Below are 19,950 nucleotides of genomic sequence, written 5' to 3'. Positions count from 1 at the left end.
TCAAAGCACCCCTATCCCCGCATCCCCCGGGCCCCTTCTATTTTGAATTACTGGATCAGCCACTGTTCACTCATCCTGAAGTCCCTAATTTCCTGCAGGTTAATTTGTATGTTTACAATATATGATCTTAAATAACAAAACAGAGCAAGAAAGTGAATAACACAAGCACTTCTGACAGCCGGGGTGGAAATCTCAGAGGTGGGTATCAAAGGTGGGAAAGATGGAGCACCTGGAGACTGGGTATCATAGACTAGAAGCCTATCATGATGATGAAGATTCACCACCTGATGAGAGAAACCTTGTAGTTGATCATGTTCCAGATAATGGCAAAGGTGATAACTTATAACATTTAAAATTTTGAAATTAGATGTATTGTCTGTATAAACAAACATGATTGTTCTTATTGATGGTTTGTTTTATTATTATCATCACTTGTTAATTTTATTATGTTATTTTGTAGTATGCTTACTGATATTCACATTTGTGCCACTATATTTATTAATGTAATAACATCTTGCTTCATTTAATACCGTATATTAATTCGTTTGTGAAGAATTATAACTCCAGATATTAGCCAAAGAATAATGGTTAGAAAATTAATAGTGTATAGTGTGTATTTGGTTGCAGATTTTGTCAAAATGCATAAAAAAAAAACACCTGAAATAATTTTTTTGTATCAGAATATCTTGGATGTTATACTAATTTTGACATTTATTTTATCTTCTAGCTCCATGGAATCACATTGAGAATTTGGATGAATTTTTCACTAGAATATCCTTTTATATATACATTAATGCATTATTAAACAAATTTCTTCATGGTATTCTTAATGTTTAGATATAGGTAGATAGAAATCTTTCTTTTTTCTGGATACCCAATCCAGAAAAATCTTCCTGGTGGTCCAGATATCAAACACTTAAATTACAAATACAAACAAAATGAAATGAAAAAAAAATAAAAAAGAATTACCCCAAACTGTGTCCCTGGTTAATATTCTTAGGCGAAAGACATTATGGAAAATTTCGCTTGGAAAATACCATAGAATATCTACCTCCTGAATAACTTCCTTTTAAAGGCATATTCATTTCTGATAGTGTACAGCAGGGATACTGTACATGCCAGGGATATAATACAGAGGGATTTTTTGCGACTTGGTTGGTTTGTAATATGCTATTGTAATACAGAATACAAAATATTATTGGTCTTGTAAAACTAGCAAAAGTACTGTACAATACAAGAAATTACTTTGTTGTTGGCAAACCATATGAATATTTACTACAGAATAAAGTACAAATGTTAAAAACAGTATATTGAAAAACAACAAATCATTACTAATCCAGCCATCAAACTTCTGTATCAATATTTCTGTATTGGTGCTCATTAAAAAATATTATGAAGGTAATAGATTTTGAATGTAGGTCAAACCTTAACAGCATCTATACATCTACCAATACCATCAAAAACATGGTTATGCATGCATGATGTTATCACAGATATTTGAACTTGTGTAAGTGCATTTCTTCTTAATAATTATGGTAGTAGGCGACGTTATCTCAAAATCGAGGATGCGCACCTTCCTACTCCCCTTTTGCGTTTGCGCATGTTCATAAATTAAATTTTAGTTTCTTGTGGCTTAAAAGTGCTTTGAGGAGGTTTTTAATGTGGAAGGCACTATACAGTATAAATGACCATTGACCATTGACCTCCAGTCCACAAGCTCTTATTTTAATCTTACTATTTTTATCTGTTTGTATTTGGATGTTTGGATGAATAAAGATTGTAGTATAATTGTGGAGTTGAACAGCTTGGTGGTTAAGATACTTGCCTTCTAATCCTGGGTTCAATTCCTGTAACAGCAGGACTTTTTGTCATGACTAAAAACAACTCCATTCCCTATTAGCCTCATAAAGAGACTTCACTGATAAATGCATCACATTATTTCATTTACATAAGAGGGCCCCTGAATATCAGCAAACCTTCTAGTATACGCTGAAAGGATCACCCTCTCTATAAAAAATTCAATCTATATTTGTCTAATGACAACTTAAAACACTGGATTGGCTGATTGATAAATTAGGTTTGATTTTGCCTGGTACTGTACCAAGGCGGGGGTGGGAGTTGTGAGGTGTTTGTGGTAGTGTTTGTAGATGTAGTATATGTATAGGTGTGACAATAGTTATTTCAGTTGATATTGATTGCTTTATTTCTAGCCAATTTATATTCATTGTGATGTTCTCTGTATTCCTGCTCCAATGTGTCAAATACCCTGTGCTGTTTGGTGAAGAAAAGGTGAATGGTGTACATAACAAAACAACAATAGCAGACACAATTGAACCTTTAGATCAATGCCTAAGTCAGTAAGTATATCATAACAAATAGCCCTGTCCACACAATCAAATTTTGTTCCACAAAAAACTGTTGTATGCCCATATATAGTCATGATGTGCCTATATATGGTCATGATGTCATGTCATCATGACCATATTTAGGCATGTCACTTGTTTTTGTCAAATAAAATTTTATAGTCTGGACAGGGCTCAAGTCTGTATCGACACTATCAAATTTTATGTGAAAATAATTGTGATATGCCCATATTTGGGTGTACAGTAGTATGACATGATCGTTACCATATATGGGCACAAATCACACAAGTTTGTCACACAGAATTTGATAGTGTGGAAAAGCTATCTGTAAGCAGTAAGTTTGTCTTGTTTTCAACATTTTGATAAGGTTAAAGGTATCCGCTGTGGCAGGGCTGGAAAAAGTGCATGACCGGTGTTCGGAGGCACTGCCCTTTAACCCGGGGATTTTTTTTTTATACATCAGAATTTAATGCATAATTAAATTTAATATTCCTGCTGGCTTCAAACCACTAAATGTACTACTGTTTGGCTATAATAGTGTAAAGATAACATTTGGCCCTGTGGGAATGGGGTTAGTTCGTAGGAAATTATTGCTTGCTAGGAATGTAGGAGACTAACCAGATATCCCCATGACTCATGGTAGACTTTAATCAATCAACAAGGATTTATATAGCACCAATATCGCCGGCAGAATGCAGTGTTCAATGGCGCTATGATAATGGTATTTACTCAATGTGTACATTGACTGGAGATCCATCTAGTTGGTTAAACACAGCAACAAAAGTTTTAGAATACAAAAAAATTCATAATAAGCTATTAAAATAAAGTACAAGAAAGATATTTAAGAAAATATGATATCATTTGAATGAACCATTTGATTAAAAAAAATGTTCAAATAACTGCAATCTGAATCTTTTATAGTAATAATAATACCCATATATTTTAATAGCGCCAATTCCAATGAATGATCAAAGGCGCTGAGCGTTATTATCCCTGGTCACTGGATAACATACCATGGCAAAAAACCAGCACAAAGTGCAACCTTCTCTGCTCCCTGGGGAGTATACCTAGTCGTTCGCTACTTATTTTGCACACGAAACTAGTACATTCAATGCGACAACATCCTACCAGGTACCCATTTATACTCTTGGGTAGAGAGGGACAAACGTAGATAAAGTGCCTTGCCCAAAGACACAAATGACTTGCACAGCGAGAGTTTCGAACCCTTGACCTCAAGGTTCGCACCTTGCCCGAAGACACAAGCGACTTGCAGAGTGAGAATTTCGAACCCCTGACCTCAAGGTCCGCAGTCCAAGCCACAACCAATGTGCCAACCGCTTATGAATGTGAAGTCCAAATATTCAACATGTTTAAATTGTGTTATATTTCTGTCTTTAGTTTAGATCCAGTTTTAGTCATCTGTTTAATAATAGCTGCAATTTTCTGGCTGCATCGCTTTACTCGTGTAGTCTACAACGCTTTCAAATATTGGGAAATAAGGTCTTTCTTTCTTACTGCTCTCAAGATTCAAACTGTAAGTGCTCATTTTAGGGTTTTCAATCAATCAATCAATCAATATATTCAACGATAAAATCCCACAAAGGGGAAGAGAAATACAGAAACTACACAAAGTACATAAAAAGTGCACAATTAAAAAGATCGAAACACAAGCATGTATCCAGAATTAACCATGAAGCAAGGTAAAATAGAAGGATTTTGTTAAGTTAATAATGTATTAATGTTATTATTATAAAAGCATTTCTTTACACTGTCATAGATTCCGTGATTTACACAATTATAGCTATTTATATCGGACTTTTCAACCGTTTTCTGTATGCATTAATAAATATGAAAGATACAAAGGAAGAGTTCCTATCGATGTTATTTTTTTTATCCTGTGTACAACATGTTATTCTTTGCTTCGCAATTAAAAGGTGACAATAAAATACTCTGTAATTTGAGTCGTTAACAACCAGTTGTGACAGGAGATCAGTTTGATTAGATAAGATAATATCTTTAACTTTTGCGAGATTTAGAAGCAGGGGTGTCATTCTACAATACTTAGGGATACCTAACTCTGCTTTGAATAATATACGTTGTATTTTATCCAAAGATACAGTGTTAGGTGAATTTATACACTAAGTACCATATACAAGAATTGGAACTAAAACACTGTTCCAAACATGAAGCTTAACTTCGGTGCTCGACCCCTGTTTACACATACCTGCACTTTGTAGTGATTAAAAGCCTTATGACAGTTACAGATGTGTTCATCAGTGTGTGATTTACTTTTTGAATATGTCTTGTTCCAAGAAGGAGCTGTGTTGTTCTCAAAATACAATAAAAGCATAACCTAGCTCTGCTGTTTGATGTTAAATTAATCATTTAAGAATCTAGGAATTAAATATCTATTGGCAATTTGTTACACAAATAATAAACATATCAGGCACCAAGGCAATATTCATTCTGACAAGAAACCTATTATGCAACAAGTATAAATGGCCAGAAAGTGTAAATTTCTGGCTTGCTCTTCCTTGGCCATGACTTTGTGTATTTTGTAAATTTATGTAGATTGTGCGTAAAATTGTTGAATGATGTGTACAAGTCTTCTTTGAAAACTCTCCCTTGCATGCGTCCCGGTCTTCATTAATCAGGGCCTATGTAGTTAAGACACAGCCTTACTGTAAGTCAATCAAAGATCCATACAGGCCTGTATCCATGTTATTGTTTCAAATTGTAACTGACATAATATTTTAAAAATTAGTTATTGATAATCATGAAGCTCATTAATATTTATAAATTAAATAAGTGCCATTACTTTTTGATCACAGGATGATTTGCCAAATCACACTTGGCATGACGTGCTTCAGCGAGTTCAACGAGTTCAGATTGAACAGAGAATGTGTATACACAAAGAAGAACTTACAGAGTTAGGTGAGCACCCTCAGATAATAATCGTTGCTGCTAATAATGTTCTCAGTATCATGTATGTCATTGACAACTGTTGCTTTAATTTTGCTTGCTTTCCCAAAACCAGCGTACTGTCGCTAATTGTTAAACTGAGTAGTTAGCGTAAGAATGTGAAAGTACACGTTAGTAGCCTACTGAGAAACCGTTATACTTTTACCCATAACTTCGGTGATAGTATGTCGATTCCAGTAAATGACCCATCATTTGAAAACTTACAATGTGGAGAACAAAAATAATTTATGAAGCATCATAAAGTGACCAGTATACAGTGTTAATGGTGCGGTGCATGTTATTAGAGGAAAAATAGTTAATGTGTGTGGGGAGTGAATTTTAAAGTGACTGCCAAAGGAAATGATCTAAGTTCAATAGTTCTGAAGGATTAGCGTAAATTGAAAAATGATCAGATACAGTAATTTAATTTAACGTCAATGAACATAAATGTGTGTTAGTTGGTGAGTGTATGCAGGTGTGTTTAAAGTGAGGAAGAGAATTTTAACCTTGATATGTAATTTTAAAGAGAAGCCAGTGATGTGAGATCCATGGTCTGTGAATGCTGTAATATACAAATTCAACATGGTTTTAGGTGAAGTAGTGAATTCTACCTCCTGAGGTTTGAAGTAGAGGGCGGTAGTCCCAATCATTCAACAACGAGTGAAGTAGAATTCACTGCTTTACTGAAATATAACTATGTTGTATTTGTTTGATTTTACCTCATAAATATTAAACAGCAAACCGTCCCTCTACATTAGCCATAACAATGTGTGATGGTAAAATTACATAGTTTGCAGAGGTTCACATAGACAAGGGTGTGGTAGTCAGTTTTGGATAGTATATTTTTAATTTATTTTTATTTATTTATTTTTTTTATTTATTCAGAATAAATACTTAGAAACAGCAAAAATGCTGATAAACTCAAAGTTTAAAATAGTCAAACAATAAAAAAATTAAAAATACAAATACTTTTTCCCCATGTACTGTACATGTAAATTTGGCATGCACAGGTGTGTAGTAAAATCAACTGCACACATTACCAGGTGAAATTGATTAATGAAATGTTGTTATTGCGTAGTTAATATTTATAAGGTATAGTACTGATGATGACATAATTAATGTCGAAATATTGAATCCCAACACGATGGCGTGTATTTCAATACTTGCAGTATGTATTATACTTTCGTATAGTACTGTAGTATACAGTATAATGTCATAACATATTATGTTCTTCATAGTTACAACATACAGTAACAATCTGAAGCTAAATTGATTTCTAATCTTTGCAGATATTTATCATAGGATTCTTCGCTTCAAGAACTATATGGTTGCTATGGTCAATAAATCTCTTTTGCCTTTAAAATTTAGAGTTCCATTCCTAGGAGAATTGTAAGTATCAGAAATTATACTGTGTTATCTGAGAATGTATGTAAATTGTGATGGTTATATTTTAACTTTGTATCTGTTAAAGTACCTTAAGTCCTGTCTAAACTATGACATTTTATATGTCAAAAATATGTGATATGCCTGAATGAGGTATGTTGTGGCGAAATGGTTAAGTTGTCGCACAGACCAGTATTGAGTAAATGAGCTATAATATAATATGGGAGCTCAAAAAATTGCCTAAAAATCCAAATTTGTTTTTCACTATATATCAACAGTTTAATGCCATATTAATCATATCCCAAAGTCTTAGTTCTGAAAATGATCAACAAATCATTTATTTAACCTTAAGAGTTTGATAGTTAATTCTATTAAACAATGTATGCACAAATAGCTTTGGAAGGCAATTACTCAAAATCATGTATATCTTGGCTCAAAGAGTGCTGTACATTCACTTTCCAATAACTTAGGCTTAAAACATCTAATTTCAATGAATGACCCCTCATTTTAAAGATTACATACTCAGGTATCTGAGTATTCAGATAACTTAATTTCAATTTTTGCTACAACATAGCCATTTTGCCACAACATTCCTCAAATATGGTCATGATAATATCACATGGTCTGTATAAATAAGGTTGGTGTTTGTTAATGTCCACCATCATAATATTGCAGATGTTCCAATACATGTAATAATTTTCAATATTTTGTAATTTTAATGACAGTGTATATCTATCAAATGGACTGAAGTATAACCTTGAAATCATCTTATTTTGTAAGTATAATTTTTTCCTATTATCTCTTTTGAATGTGAACATTGATCAATAAAATTCATTTTATTATTATTATTTTTATTATAATGTTGTTATTATTTTCTTTTTATGATTTTTTAAAATTCTTTTTATGTTTTATATAAATAATCTCATTAATAATGTTGTTTAATATTATTTCAAGTTTATTGGAATTTCATTTCATATTTCAAACATTATGTATATATTTTATGTTCTGACATAAAATTAATTATATATTTTTGCTTATTTGAGCATTTAATACATATTATATATATTTGTCTTTTTATTTTAAAGGGGGACCATGGGCCCCATTCAAGAATTACTGGCATTTACGAGACGAGTATAAACGTTCTTCTAACAGAGAAAAGTTGGCAGCAGAGTAAGTTTCATCTGTACTCTAAAGAATATTTGGACGTTTTGCAATCTTATTATTTGCCTTCTCTCTCTATGTCTATCTTTATTCTATTTCTAAACCTAGGATGAGGATAGTTGAATGATAGATAAGGGTGGGGGTGGGGGGGGTTGGTAAGTGTGGGTAGGAATGGGGTAATTGTTTGGGAAAGGAAGGATGGGATCATATGGTTTTGGCCATTAATTATTTATTTATTTATTTCATCCAAACCAGTAGCAAATCATCACAAGTAACAGGCTGGTATAATAATTCTGACTTAAACACAAACATCATTATTTTTTTTGTAGTAGTAGCATGTTTTGTAAGATGCTAATTGATACACTTTATTTGCCAATTTCAGATTGTCCAAGCACATACTTTGGATTGGTATTGCCAATTTTATTCTATGTCCATTCATCTTGCTGTGGCAAGTTCTGTATTCATTTTTTCATTATGCTGATTTGATAAAAAGAGATCCAACACTTCTTGGAGCAAGAAAATGGTAAGATTTTAAAGTTTTATTCTAGTTTTATAAGTACTTGACTAAATTTCTCTTTGTTTACTTTATGACACCACCTTGTAATGATTGCTTTATGGCAGCATGTAAAAAAAATTGCATCGATATTGTAAAGAAATGTTACAAATAATAATATAGATAAAAGATATTTGTTAAATTGGGACCACAGAAATGTGATCTTTAATTGAAGGTGGTCTTTAATTAGAAGAGTCTTATTAGAATGAGGCCTGTACTGATTTTATTTTCTTTATTATATACTGATTAAATTCATTATGTTTATAGGTCATCTTATGGAAGACTGTATTTAAGACATTTTAATGAATTGGATCATGAGTATCAAGCTAGGTTAGTATTAATTTTATTCACTCAAAATACATGAAATTTATTTTATTTAAACTTTTCTGGTTATGGGCTTGATCATCATCACTGTCGCCTTCGTCATCGTCAGCATCATCATCATTATAGTCATCATCGTCATCATTTTCTTCATCATCGTCCTCATCATCAGCTTTCTTGTAATCATGCTTTACGAATCTTTAATAATTCCTGCCCTACATATCTTTATGAGGATTTCACCAATGTTCAAAATGCCCATAAATACTTTACTCGAGCAACTAGGCATGACATTGTCCTACCTAAATTTAAACCCCATTTACAATTTAGCTTTTTCAACAATTGCATATCCAATTGGAATGCTTTCCCGGTTTATTTAAAGGAAATTGACAATATACACTTATTTAAACATAAATTAAAACAGCATCTGAAAGATTGACAAAGTTATGCCTAGTTCCTCCAATTTCAATTTCTGGTTTTTTATGTGTTTTTTCTTCTTTTTTGCTTTAATGTAAATTTTTACCTGGACCCCAATGGAAACTAATCCATCTGTTTTGGATTAATTGGGTCGTCCTGAATCCAGTCTTTTTTTGTATTTCTCTGTATTTTGTTTTTGTATTTTGTATTTGGATTCAAAATAAAAACAAACAAATAAAAAATAACAAACATCATCTTCATCAATTCTTTTACTTCCTCATAATTTTTACCTGTCCTTGTGTTTTTCTTTAGGTTAAATCGTGGTTACAAGCCAGCTACCAAATACTTGAATGCCTTCATATCCAGTATACTGACAGTCATCGCACAGTATGTTTGCTCTATCTTATTCATTTAATAAAACAATAAATTTTGTTTATATCTCTTTGTAAAAGCTCTCTCATAGTTACAGAAACTTAATGTTATAACTTGAATCCTGCTTTTTAAGCTTTGATAACACTATCAAAACACTGTTGTATGACCATATATAGTCATGATTGGCGGGTTGATTAGCCGAGCGGTTAAGTCAGGGGCACCGTACCTTCAGCTCTAATATCGGCGCTGGTTCGAATGGCTCACTCGCCAATGGTTCCGGTGGTGGAACAAGTCTTCTCGGATGAGGAATTTAAACCGTAGGCCCAGTGTACGCATTTGACTAGTGTGCACTTTAAAGAACCCAGTACATCCTTCGAGAAGAGTAGGGGGTTACCCCGGTGTACTGGTCCATTAAGTCCCCTGTTTTTAAATGGATATGCCATGTAGGACAGTGATTAAGTTCACTTATGGGCATATCCTTGCTGCTTGTGCCTAAAGAAATGAAACGAAATGAAATGATGTTCCTATATATGGTTATGATGTGATGTCTTCATGACCATATTTAGACATGTCACATGTTTTTGTCAAATGTAATTTAGATAATCTGGAAAATTTTTAACTATTTCCAATTGAAATTTTTGGGGTTTTGAGCCTAAAGTTGGTTACTTGCATGCGTTCTTTAGCTTGTATTGCTTCTCTCCATACGTAAGTTAAATGGACACATGGTTGGGTTGCTACTACCACACTGAATATGACTGAAACTGTACATTAGAAATGTAAAATTTATACCATTAATATTTACCGCTCTTTTTCTACTTGTAGGAATTTAGCGTTTTTTGCTGGCTCAATTTTAGCAGTTATAATCATTCTTACAGTCTACGATGAAGATGTATTAACAGTTGAGCATGTACTCACAATCATGACACTTCTTGGTAAACCTTTTTTAAATGTTAAATTTTTTTTATTACAGTTATTCATTTGGTTATACTTTCAGGTCACAATACACAACAAACAAAATGACAATGGCTATACAACATTCTGATGATTGCAATAATTGCTATGTACTATCAGAGCAGCTAATGATTATGCATCCCTAACATATAACGTAATAAGACAGCGCTAAAAATTCATCAATACAAGACATTAAAAAAATGTTGCAATGTGCAATATTGCGATAAGATTTCAGACTTTTTCTTCATGTATTAGTTTTTTGTTCTTCAAATTTTCCCTATATTTTATCTCTCCAGGTTTGGTTGTGACTGTTTGCCGAACGTTTATACCAGATGAGGTATTTCAACTATATATTATTGTTGATGACGACAATGTTAACTGTGACATAAATAATAACAACAGTAGTAGAGACCATCATAAACCTAATTTATTACTATTGAATTTTTGGACAAATTTAAAAGTTTGTATTCGATTTAGAGAATTTTTTTATTTACAGTATATTAGTTTATAATTGATTTTATAGAAAATTCTGGTTTTTTTTTAGAAATAGTATTAATTTTCATTTTTTCCCAGAACTTAATCTGGTGTCCAGAAACTTTAATACAAAGTATATTAGCTCAGATTCACTACATGCCGGACAATTGGAAAGGAAACGCTCACACTTCAAGAGTCCGCGATGAATTCTCTCAACTTTTTCATTACAAATTTGTAAGTTTAGCATTATTCTTTCATACCATAGGGATTTGTCACCATAAGTAAATTAAGCATTTAATCATGATTATCATCATCATCTTGTATGTGAAGTTAGGGGTGTCCTTATATCCATCATGGGCTTACATCCGAGAAACCATGGTGGGTGGGGGGCGATCCAGCGACGTCCGAAAGTGAGGGGGGCACGATTGAGAAGCAGCATACTCCAGGGGGTCCGGGGGAGTATCCCGATGAAATTTGTTTTCTAGACACCTGGAAATAACCTCCCCCAAATCCACTCCTGCATAGTACATTTTTTCTTATACCTTGTTAATAAATATACTAAAAATTGTTAAGCTTTAACTTTATATCTATCTGTATTACAGGCAGTATTCCGTCCGTTTATTTTATTTGTAATTTAGCTAAAGATATTTTTAACTTTGTTTTCTCAGGTGTATTACTTGGAAGAACTGCTTAGTCCCGTAGTTACGCCCTTCATTTTGTGCTTCAGCGTTAGGAAGAGGGCGTTAGACATTGTTGATTTCTACCATAATTTTACAGTAGATGTAGTAGGTGTTGGCGACGTGTGTTCGTTTGCAGAGATGGATATTAGGAGACATGGAAATGCAAGGGTACTTAATTTTTCACGTTTGAAAATCAGAATACTTTTGACAAATGTTGACACTACTGATTACAGTTGTTTGAATTTGTACCGTATATGTTTTGTGAGCCACTTCTCTTGTAATACCCATTTATTTTCTTTTTCTTATTGTATACCTCTTTATTATTTAAATTGTAAATGATTATTTCAGCGGCGTATCCAGGAATTTGTAAAGGGGTTTACTAAGTAGTATTAATTTCTATTTTAATTATGAAAGAATAATGCACAAAATTAGACTAATAGAGGGAATGTATTTATAAAAAAAAATTTTTTTTTCAGATAATGAACTTTTTATAGCAAATTAATACCTGTTAATGTAACTTAGTTTGTATTTTACTTCCATTAATTTACTAATATTTTGTGTCATGTTTGAACAAATAGCAATGTGATTTGGCACTCTGAGCACACTCTCTGGGTATGTACTTTAGTTAATAATATGCAGTGTTACTGTATTTTTTACAGTGGATGTCTGAGGGGAAAACAGAGTCGAGTCAATATCAGCAAGCAGAAGATGGAAAAACTGAACTCTCTCTCATGCACTTTACTGTAAGCATTACTTAGCCAATGTTCAGTATGTTAATGATTTCACCTCATCACATAAATCAAATCATCGTACATTTATTTCACTATGGCCATACCTACATATAAAACAAGACTTAGCCTGGTTCTCACGAGAGACCTACTGTAGTATATGGATCGGGAGCTAACCTTTAGCGCTAACCGTTAGCACCTGTGTGAGAACGCTCGATCGGTTAGCGCTAACCGTTAGCGGCTCTTGGTTACCAAGTGATCACTTTTCTATCATCAACCAATCACACATACGCGTTTACAATTTCCAATTTCTTATTGGCTAGTGATTCGATCATCATATTCTTGGTATCCAGATCGGGGTTTTCTCGTATGGACGCACGACAGCTAACAGTTAGCAGGATCCGGATCCTGCTAACTGTTAGCTGCCGTGTTGAGAACATAGCCATAGATGAGGACCAACCTAGAATTCGAGTTTGTCTCGGTTGGCCCTTCGACAAATTGCAAAAAGAAAAAAGTACAAAAAAGGAAGCAATAGCATAATCAACATAGTAAAGGTCAAAGGTTGAAACCTGAAGCTCTGCGCTCGCAGGTTGGAGTGCCCGTCTCTCTTTCCTTGGTAGACATTTCATTTATTGCATCATAAATACTGTACGTATAAAAATATAGTTATAATATGGCAGGATTGCCCAAGAGTATAAGATTGATCTACTGTTGAGGGGCTTCCTCATGACAACAACGAATAATATGAAATATAGAAACAATTATAATTCAATATACACAAATTAAAATATTAAATATAAACATTGAACATGATAAGTATGTGTTTTATTTATTTATTTTTTTCATTTCACTTTTTCTCATATCTAGGTACAAATGTGAATTCTTGACACAGATAAACAGCTAATTATTATGCCATTATGGAACACTTCACCTGTAACGTCTTCATTGCATTATACAGTATAATAATCAGGCTTGTGTGTTTCTTTTTTTTTTCGTAGATGACAAATCCAAAGTGGAAACCACCTCAGCAAAGTAGTAAATATATTGGTGCTCTCAAAGATCAAGGTATAGCTCTGTCCACCCTGTCAAATTGACAAACACAGCTGTTGTATGCCCATATATAGTCATGATGTGCCTATATATGGTCATGATGTGATGTCATCATGACCATATTTAGTCATGTCGCATGTTTTTTTGACAAATAAAATTTGATAGTCTGGGCAGGGCTTAAGATGATATGCATTTTACATCAAATCAAAAGTTTATTTGTCTTAGGCTCTAAATAGTGAAAATTAAAAGCTGTATGAAACCCTGATAGATATTTTCATGAATGTTCATGTTGTAAAAATTAGAGTAGTTTAATCTGTCATAATTATAAGTCAGTGGTGTACCAAAACAGCAGCAAGAGACAGGGTTAAATGGAGAGATTATGTTATGGGCTTTTGTGCCTCTTGGCATGAAGAGGATAGGTGAGGTGGGGTGAGGGGTGTGCCATATGTTGTTTGATGAGAAAGAAATACTAAATTAAAACTTAAGCTTTGCACATACTGTGTCACACGACCATTGGTCGACTAACCCATCTTCGCCCTTCGTGAGCGATTGACAGTGCGACACTCTCTGTTGATTGTCCGTGGCAGACTCAACAGGTTGTCATTTAAAATGATCTATTGAGCGTACCTCCTTGTGTGCCGTTCTCCTTAGAATCACACTGGCCAACGACCATTGGTGCAGTGTATGTGTCCGACTTTAAGAACATGATCAATATTTGTGAATCTGTTGAATCTATACATCATTGGCAACTTAAGTGAAAAATAGTTATCACTCACAAGAATCTCCCAAAAATACCCCATCTCTCCCCCCCCCCTTTTTTTACATTATTTTTTAAAAATGGAGGGAAAAAAAATTATATTTATATTTAAGTATGGCCTCCAGATGGCCATTTTCAGCCATCTGGAGGTGCCATAATCATAAATTTAGACCCTTCATCTACGAAAGTCCCTCCCTGGACCCCCACCATTTTTTGGAATTCCTTGATCTGCCACTGCAGATCTCCTGGAATTGACTTCCAACTTTGGACCCCTGCTGCAGAATAATTTTACTAAGTGTATTATTGATGTTATTTTTTTAGCTCAACAAGATATGAAGTTAATGTGCGACCTTGATGCTCAGAACACAGCTCTCACAACCTCCATCCGATCTATTACATCCATTGAAGGGGTATGTATACTGTAATTATTCAAAACTTCAAAGAGATATACCTTTCCTAAATGTCAATAAACTTAAAAAAGAAAAAATTTTCAAGATATTTTTGTTTATATTATTGCATTGTAGTATAATAGTATTCTAAGCAGCCTGGCAGTACAGAACCAGCTACCAGCCGGGGTCCAGACACCACTTGGACAGCCCCCGCTCTCCTCATTTCCAGGCATAAGAACTCCACAAACTGGGCCTAAACAAAAGGTTAAAGGAGGCTTAAGCACAATTGAGGGCCCTATTTCAGAAGAAAGTGCAGGCTTACTTAGCAGGTATGTACACCAATGCTAAATACACTTATAATCTTTTACCCATTTTACAAATTTACTTCTCAACATTCAGTTCAGTTTTTAACTGCAATTTGTTATATAAATAGCTGTAATTATTATTATTATTATCATCATCATCTTCAATATCTTCATCATCACATCATGGTCATGTTACTATTGTTATTGTTATTAATGTTATAGTATCTTGCATCATTGTTATTATTATTATTATTTAATTTTGTAATATTTAACAATAATGTAGTTAATAAGTTTATTCACATTCATTGTCCATAATCTCTTTTTTCCTCAGTATTCAGAGTGGAGGAAATCTACAGAGTAGTATAGGTGGACTAGCGAGTCTACAGGTTTCCCAGCCTATGGTCGGGGCAAGTACAGCCTCAGACAACTTCCATACAATAGATATGAATTTCAGTGCAATTTACATGCATCAGGTAAAGCAACATCACTCTTTATTTATCCAATTATTCATTTACTATTTATACGAAAGTTATCATTATCACCTCCTTGTATGGCCAAGAGACTCACGGAATCAGTCTACCGCACCATCCTCACATACATGACAAACTGCTGTTTCCCCCCCCCCCCCCGTTTACATTTAAACCTCTTTTTTTCAATTTTTGAACAGTTTTCATTTGGTTTTAAGAGCAATTCTGCATAATATTATTTGGTGTATTTAATTTCAAATTACGACAATTTGTAATGCATTTTTCAAGTTTGAGAGTGCCATATCTGTGTACAAGGAAGTGTTGTGTCTTTAAATTGTTCACACATTTCCGTGATAGATCCAGGAATTTGATATAGAGGGGGGTATTTTGACAGATGGAGGGACTAGTCCACCTCAGCCCCATCCATGGTTGAGACTGAGGTGCACTCTAAGACATAAATTTGTTATGTAATTTTTTTTCCTTCATTTTCCCACCCAACCCTTCAATCTGCCTATGCATGTGGGTGTGAACTCTGCCTTTAAACAGCTCCCTCAGCTGTGTACTAGTATCTTGAGATTGTCATCGCCATCATCGCAAGCATCATCACAAGATACTGATTCCTTCTTAACTGTATCTTATATTTTAGATTTTTCTCAAATATTGTCACTTTATTTAACAGCTTCATGATCGCAATATAAGTTCAATACCACAAGGAAAATGTTCCCCAAGTGGTACTCCTCGAGAATCATGGTTTCGGCAAGACACGCAGGATGATGATTCAGAAGATACGACACCGGCAATGTCCCTAAGAGCCCCCGAACCAGTAGTGGCTGAAGATCTGCTTGTCGACACACAACAAGAGACATCCAAAATTGGCAATCTGACGGTGTGACCCATTTGACCTCAGATCGCATTTATTCATCTAAGAACTTGGGGAAAAATCCCTACTATTATATTAGTGTCTTGTAAGTGTATAAGTTTTGTGAAAGATCTATCATGGAAAGTTTAGATTGGTCAAGATTATGTTCTCGTTAGAAATAAATCTTAATAGATAAAATGTAATGTGTTGTTGATTTTACATAGACTGAAGTGAGAAGTTTGGCTTAATCATGTGAGAAAGATGAGTCATGACTTGTTAGTTTGTAATATTTATTGTGGTGCCATAACATACAATTAACAGTATACATTAACAAGAATAGAAATCATGAAAAATAATTCTAAGCTTTATCTGTTATCATGATAGTTTGTAAGCAATTAGCTGATAGCCTGATTAAACCAGTAGTATGGCATGACCACTACTAGTGCGGCCTGACTGATAGTAGCCTGACTTGACCAGTAGCCAGTGCCGATGTATACCACAGCCTGGTAGCCTGGCTTGTCTGGCAAGTCAGTATGTGTTATCACTCCAATGCGTACCTTCTTTTCGAAATACTGGTGCACGTAATGTTTTATGGTTGGTTTTATCTAATAAAGTCTTCGCATTGAGAGTAGATTTTATATCATAAGTTTTGATTGAAATTTCTTATTATGTAATAATTAAGTTGTTAATTTCAGTTTTTGTCTTTAATTGTCTCAGGGCAGAAAATATAATGCGTTCTTATTCTTATTTATGATATTGTTATGAGTGCTTGTTCAGTATATCCACCAAGTATTAAACATATGTATTTTTTTTATTGCTATTGTTGTAATATTACTAATATAATTTTTTTTTGCATTTAAATTCTTTTTAGTAAATATTGTAATAATCATTTTATAGCGATTCCTCTAGTTATATTGTGCATGTATATATTGAATGGAAAGCCTTTTTAATAGTTTGTAGCTAATTTTATTATGAAAAGTTCTTTAATTACATGCTGTATCTTGCAGTTGCCTTTTACGAATGTTTTTTTATGAGAATTGATATTGGGCCTATAATGTATAAACGCTGGAAGAATTTAAGAAAATAACATGCATTATTTAAAATTTACATGTTTTTCTTTTGTAAAATATTGTGAATATAATATTTATGTTTTATTTATAGTCTCTAATAATGACATTGTAATATTTACATACTTGTTGTATTGTAAACAAATTTGTATAAACATTATACATTAATCATGGTATTCATAATCTACATTTCATCGAAAAAAAAATTTATATAACCTGATTGTCGTGTATGTTTTGTCATGGCCGTGGGGAAAGAGGGGTATATAAAAATATATGTATGTATAGCTGAATGTAGGTAGGAATGGCCCCGGAAAAAATGGCCCAGGAAAAAATGGCCCCGGTAAAAATTGCCCCGGTAAAAATGGCCCCAAATGACAAGTATGTAAAAATGGCCCAAATAAAAAAATTCAGTAATAGAAATGATATTTTTTTTTTTTAAATCTTCAAATATTTAAATACTGTAATAAGCAAGAATTGAATCCACAACAGATGCAAATAATGTACTGAGAGATTATCAGAAAACAATGGCCATTGAACATTTTTTGATAGTTGAAATAAGTTTTAAAAACGTTATTCCACTAACAAAGTAGAGGAATGACATACACACAGTACTTCAACTACCAAAATATGCAACTCATAGACAACCACAAAATTCACTTTTGTTAAAGTATCAAATGAAATAACTTTACAAGTTATAAACAGTGCAAATAAACAGTAGTTAAAGCATGTGGATCAATTGTGTGTTTGAATGACAAGTTCATGAATGGGAAAGGGAGGCTTACTTTACTTCAGCAAATGTTCTGATTAGAGTTAGTGTACTTCAAAGAAGTATTTGTTAATCAAATATTGTTTTTAAAGTAAACTGAATAATTATAAGGAATACATTTATTTAAGCAACTTATTTAATTGCATACTTGGTTTCTACTCCCCGCGAAGTAAATTTAAGTGCCTAAAACTATACTAAATAATGTAAACTGAGATACTATATTACATACATAGTTATGTAAATATGGCAATTATGCTAAGAAATAAAATGGCGTGTAATTGTGAGGGTAAAGTAATTATGGTAGGATCAAATGGTATTGCTAAATCCCAAAAACCTCCTAAAACACACTGTAGAAAACCAAAGAATTCAATTGTGATTGACTCAGTTAAAGTTAAAGTTAAATATTTATAAGAACCTATTTTTTGATGTTCATATAAACTCATTGTTTGTGAGGTTTACCAATAACCGGATTGAATTTCTGGAAAATTGTGATTCCGCTTCCATGAAATTGGCCACAAATAAATTATTTTAGTACTAATAAATGCATGATTTATGTTGATTTATTGATTATGTTGCTATTTTTTAACATTTAAATGGGAAAAAAATAAAAGTGTTATTCATGGCTATTTTTTTTATCTTTGAATATTTTATCATTGAATATGTAATTAAACTAAATTATTTCAGTTAAAAAAAATGCATAATGATTTTTTTAAAAATCAGTTTTATTACAAAATTTTATTACTGGGGCCATTTTTACCTACCTGTCATTTGGGGCCATTTTCACTGGGGCCATTTTTTCCGGGGCCATTCTTACTGTACACCGTATAGCTAGGTAATGGACTAATATTTTGGTAATTATTAACTACTTGGGTTTTTTTTTCTTTTTGCTCAGCAACTTTTCAGTGGGAGTGTGTCTGTGGGGGAGAGGTGCATCCCCACCCGGGACATGCTTTTCCCTTCGCTCTATCAACTTAACCCAGTGTCGCCATTTTGTGCCCTTCTTTCAGTGTCATGTTGAATCTAGAGTGTAAGTTTGACTATATACAACATAAATCATGTGCATGCATTGCATACAGTATATTAGGCGAGACTTTTTTTTACTTTGTTTCGTGAACATATTTTTTTGAAGATTGTCAGAGGAGGGCGGAAAAATAAAATGTTTTCTTATTTAGCAAATAGTTTTGTCAAAAACATCTGGACAGCAGAGAAAATAAAAACATTATTGGTGAATGTAAACAGTGTAATAAGAAGGTTAATGCTGTAAATTTATGTAATTAGGAAGAAATAGGCATATCTTATTTTTGAAGATTTCAAGGCAGCAGCGGGCATAACAAAATAAAACAACTTTATTTTTGCGCTAATTAGACAGAAATAAAATTCAATTTTTATTAGAGGGCCGCGGGATCGCTAAAGAAGGTACAAAAGATGTCTTGCCTCAATGAGGCACTGTAAAAATGGTGTATTATGTTCATACAAGAGTGATATCCTGTTTTAACATTAATATTTAACCGTTCTGCATAGAATAATATACTTATGCTAATATAGTCTCTAGAGACGAATTCAGACTGATAGATAGGGATGGGTAAGTGCACATTTTCACTGTCACAATTGCCAATTTTCTTACAAGAGTAGATTCTGCTTTGATTACCCACTCTTCCTGTTTTCTACCTTTGATTCTGTGACCTTGTTTACACTACAAAAGTTGTAATTAATATTAAATGACAAATTATTTGCTAATCTTAATTATTCAGTCCAGTGTTACACTGAATGACTGAACTTTTAAGTGCAAGGTTTATAACTTATGATATGAATCACTCGTAATATTAAACTTGGTATGGAGAAACACTCATCAGTGATATAATTGTTTTTTTTTGTTTTGTTTTTTTTATATTTTAAACGTGTCGTTAAAAACTCCAAGTGAGACTATAG

General features: G+C 33.1%; 1 protein-coding gene across 1 annotated transcript in view; it reads left to right on the top strand.

Moving 5' to 3' along the window:
* LOC117117272 (autophagy-related protein 9A-like) overlaps positions 1-17,342 on the top strand; it is a 19,184-nt gene extending 1,842 nt beyond the window's left edge. The window contains exons 2-23 of the mRNA XM_033261527.1: positions 144-332; positions 728-771; positions 1,443-1,507; positions 2,211-2,357; positions 3,762-3,897; positions 5,195-5,297; positions 6,614-6,713; positions 7,433-7,482; positions 7,793-7,877; positions 8,251-8,391; positions 8,689-8,751; positions 9,469-9,543; positions 10,351-10,460; positions 10,776-10,816; positions 11,053-11,187; positions 11,622-11,801; positions 12,293-12,376; positions 13,360-13,426; positions 14,490-14,578; positions 14,693-14,886; positions 15,194-15,335; positions 16,009-17,342. Of these exons, the coding sequence (XP_033117418.1) occupies positions 221-332; positions 728-771; positions 1,443-1,507; positions 2,211-2,357; positions 3,762-3,897; positions 5,195-5,297; positions 6,614-6,713; positions 7,433-7,482; positions 7,793-7,877; positions 8,251-8,391; positions 8,689-8,751; positions 9,469-9,543; positions 10,351-10,460; positions 10,776-10,816; positions 11,053-11,187; positions 11,622-11,801; positions 12,293-12,376; positions 13,360-13,426; positions 14,490-14,578; positions 14,693-14,886; positions 15,194-15,335; positions 16,009-16,221 (2,376 nt within the window). The 5' untranslated portion in view covers positions 144-220 and the 3' untranslated portion in view covers positions 16,222-17,342. The remainder of the gene's footprint in view (positions 1-143; positions 333-727; positions 772-1,442; positions 1,508-2,210; positions 2,358-3,761; positions 3,898-5,194; positions 5,298-6,613; positions 6,714-7,432; positions 7,483-7,792; positions 7,878-8,250; positions 8,392-8,688; positions 8,752-9,468; positions 9,544-10,350; positions 10,461-10,775; positions 10,817-11,052; positions 11,188-11,621; positions 11,802-12,292; positions 12,377-13,359; positions 13,427-14,489; positions 14,579-14,692; positions 14,887-15,193; positions 15,336-16,008) is intronic.
* The last annotated feature ends 2,608 nt before the right edge of the window (positions 17,343-19,950 follow it).

Source organism: Anneissia japonica, unplaced genomic scaffold, assembly GCF_011630105.1.
Source record: "Anneissia japonica isolate Jap-2015-1 unplaced genomic scaffold, ASM1163010v1 scaffold288014_len389662_cov180, whole genome shotgun sequence".
Lineage (NCBI taxonomy): Eukaryota > Metazoa > Echinodermata > Crinoidea > Comatulida > Comatulidae > Anneissia > Anneissia japonica.
This window is presented reverse-complemented; position numbering and strand designations above follow the sequence as displayed.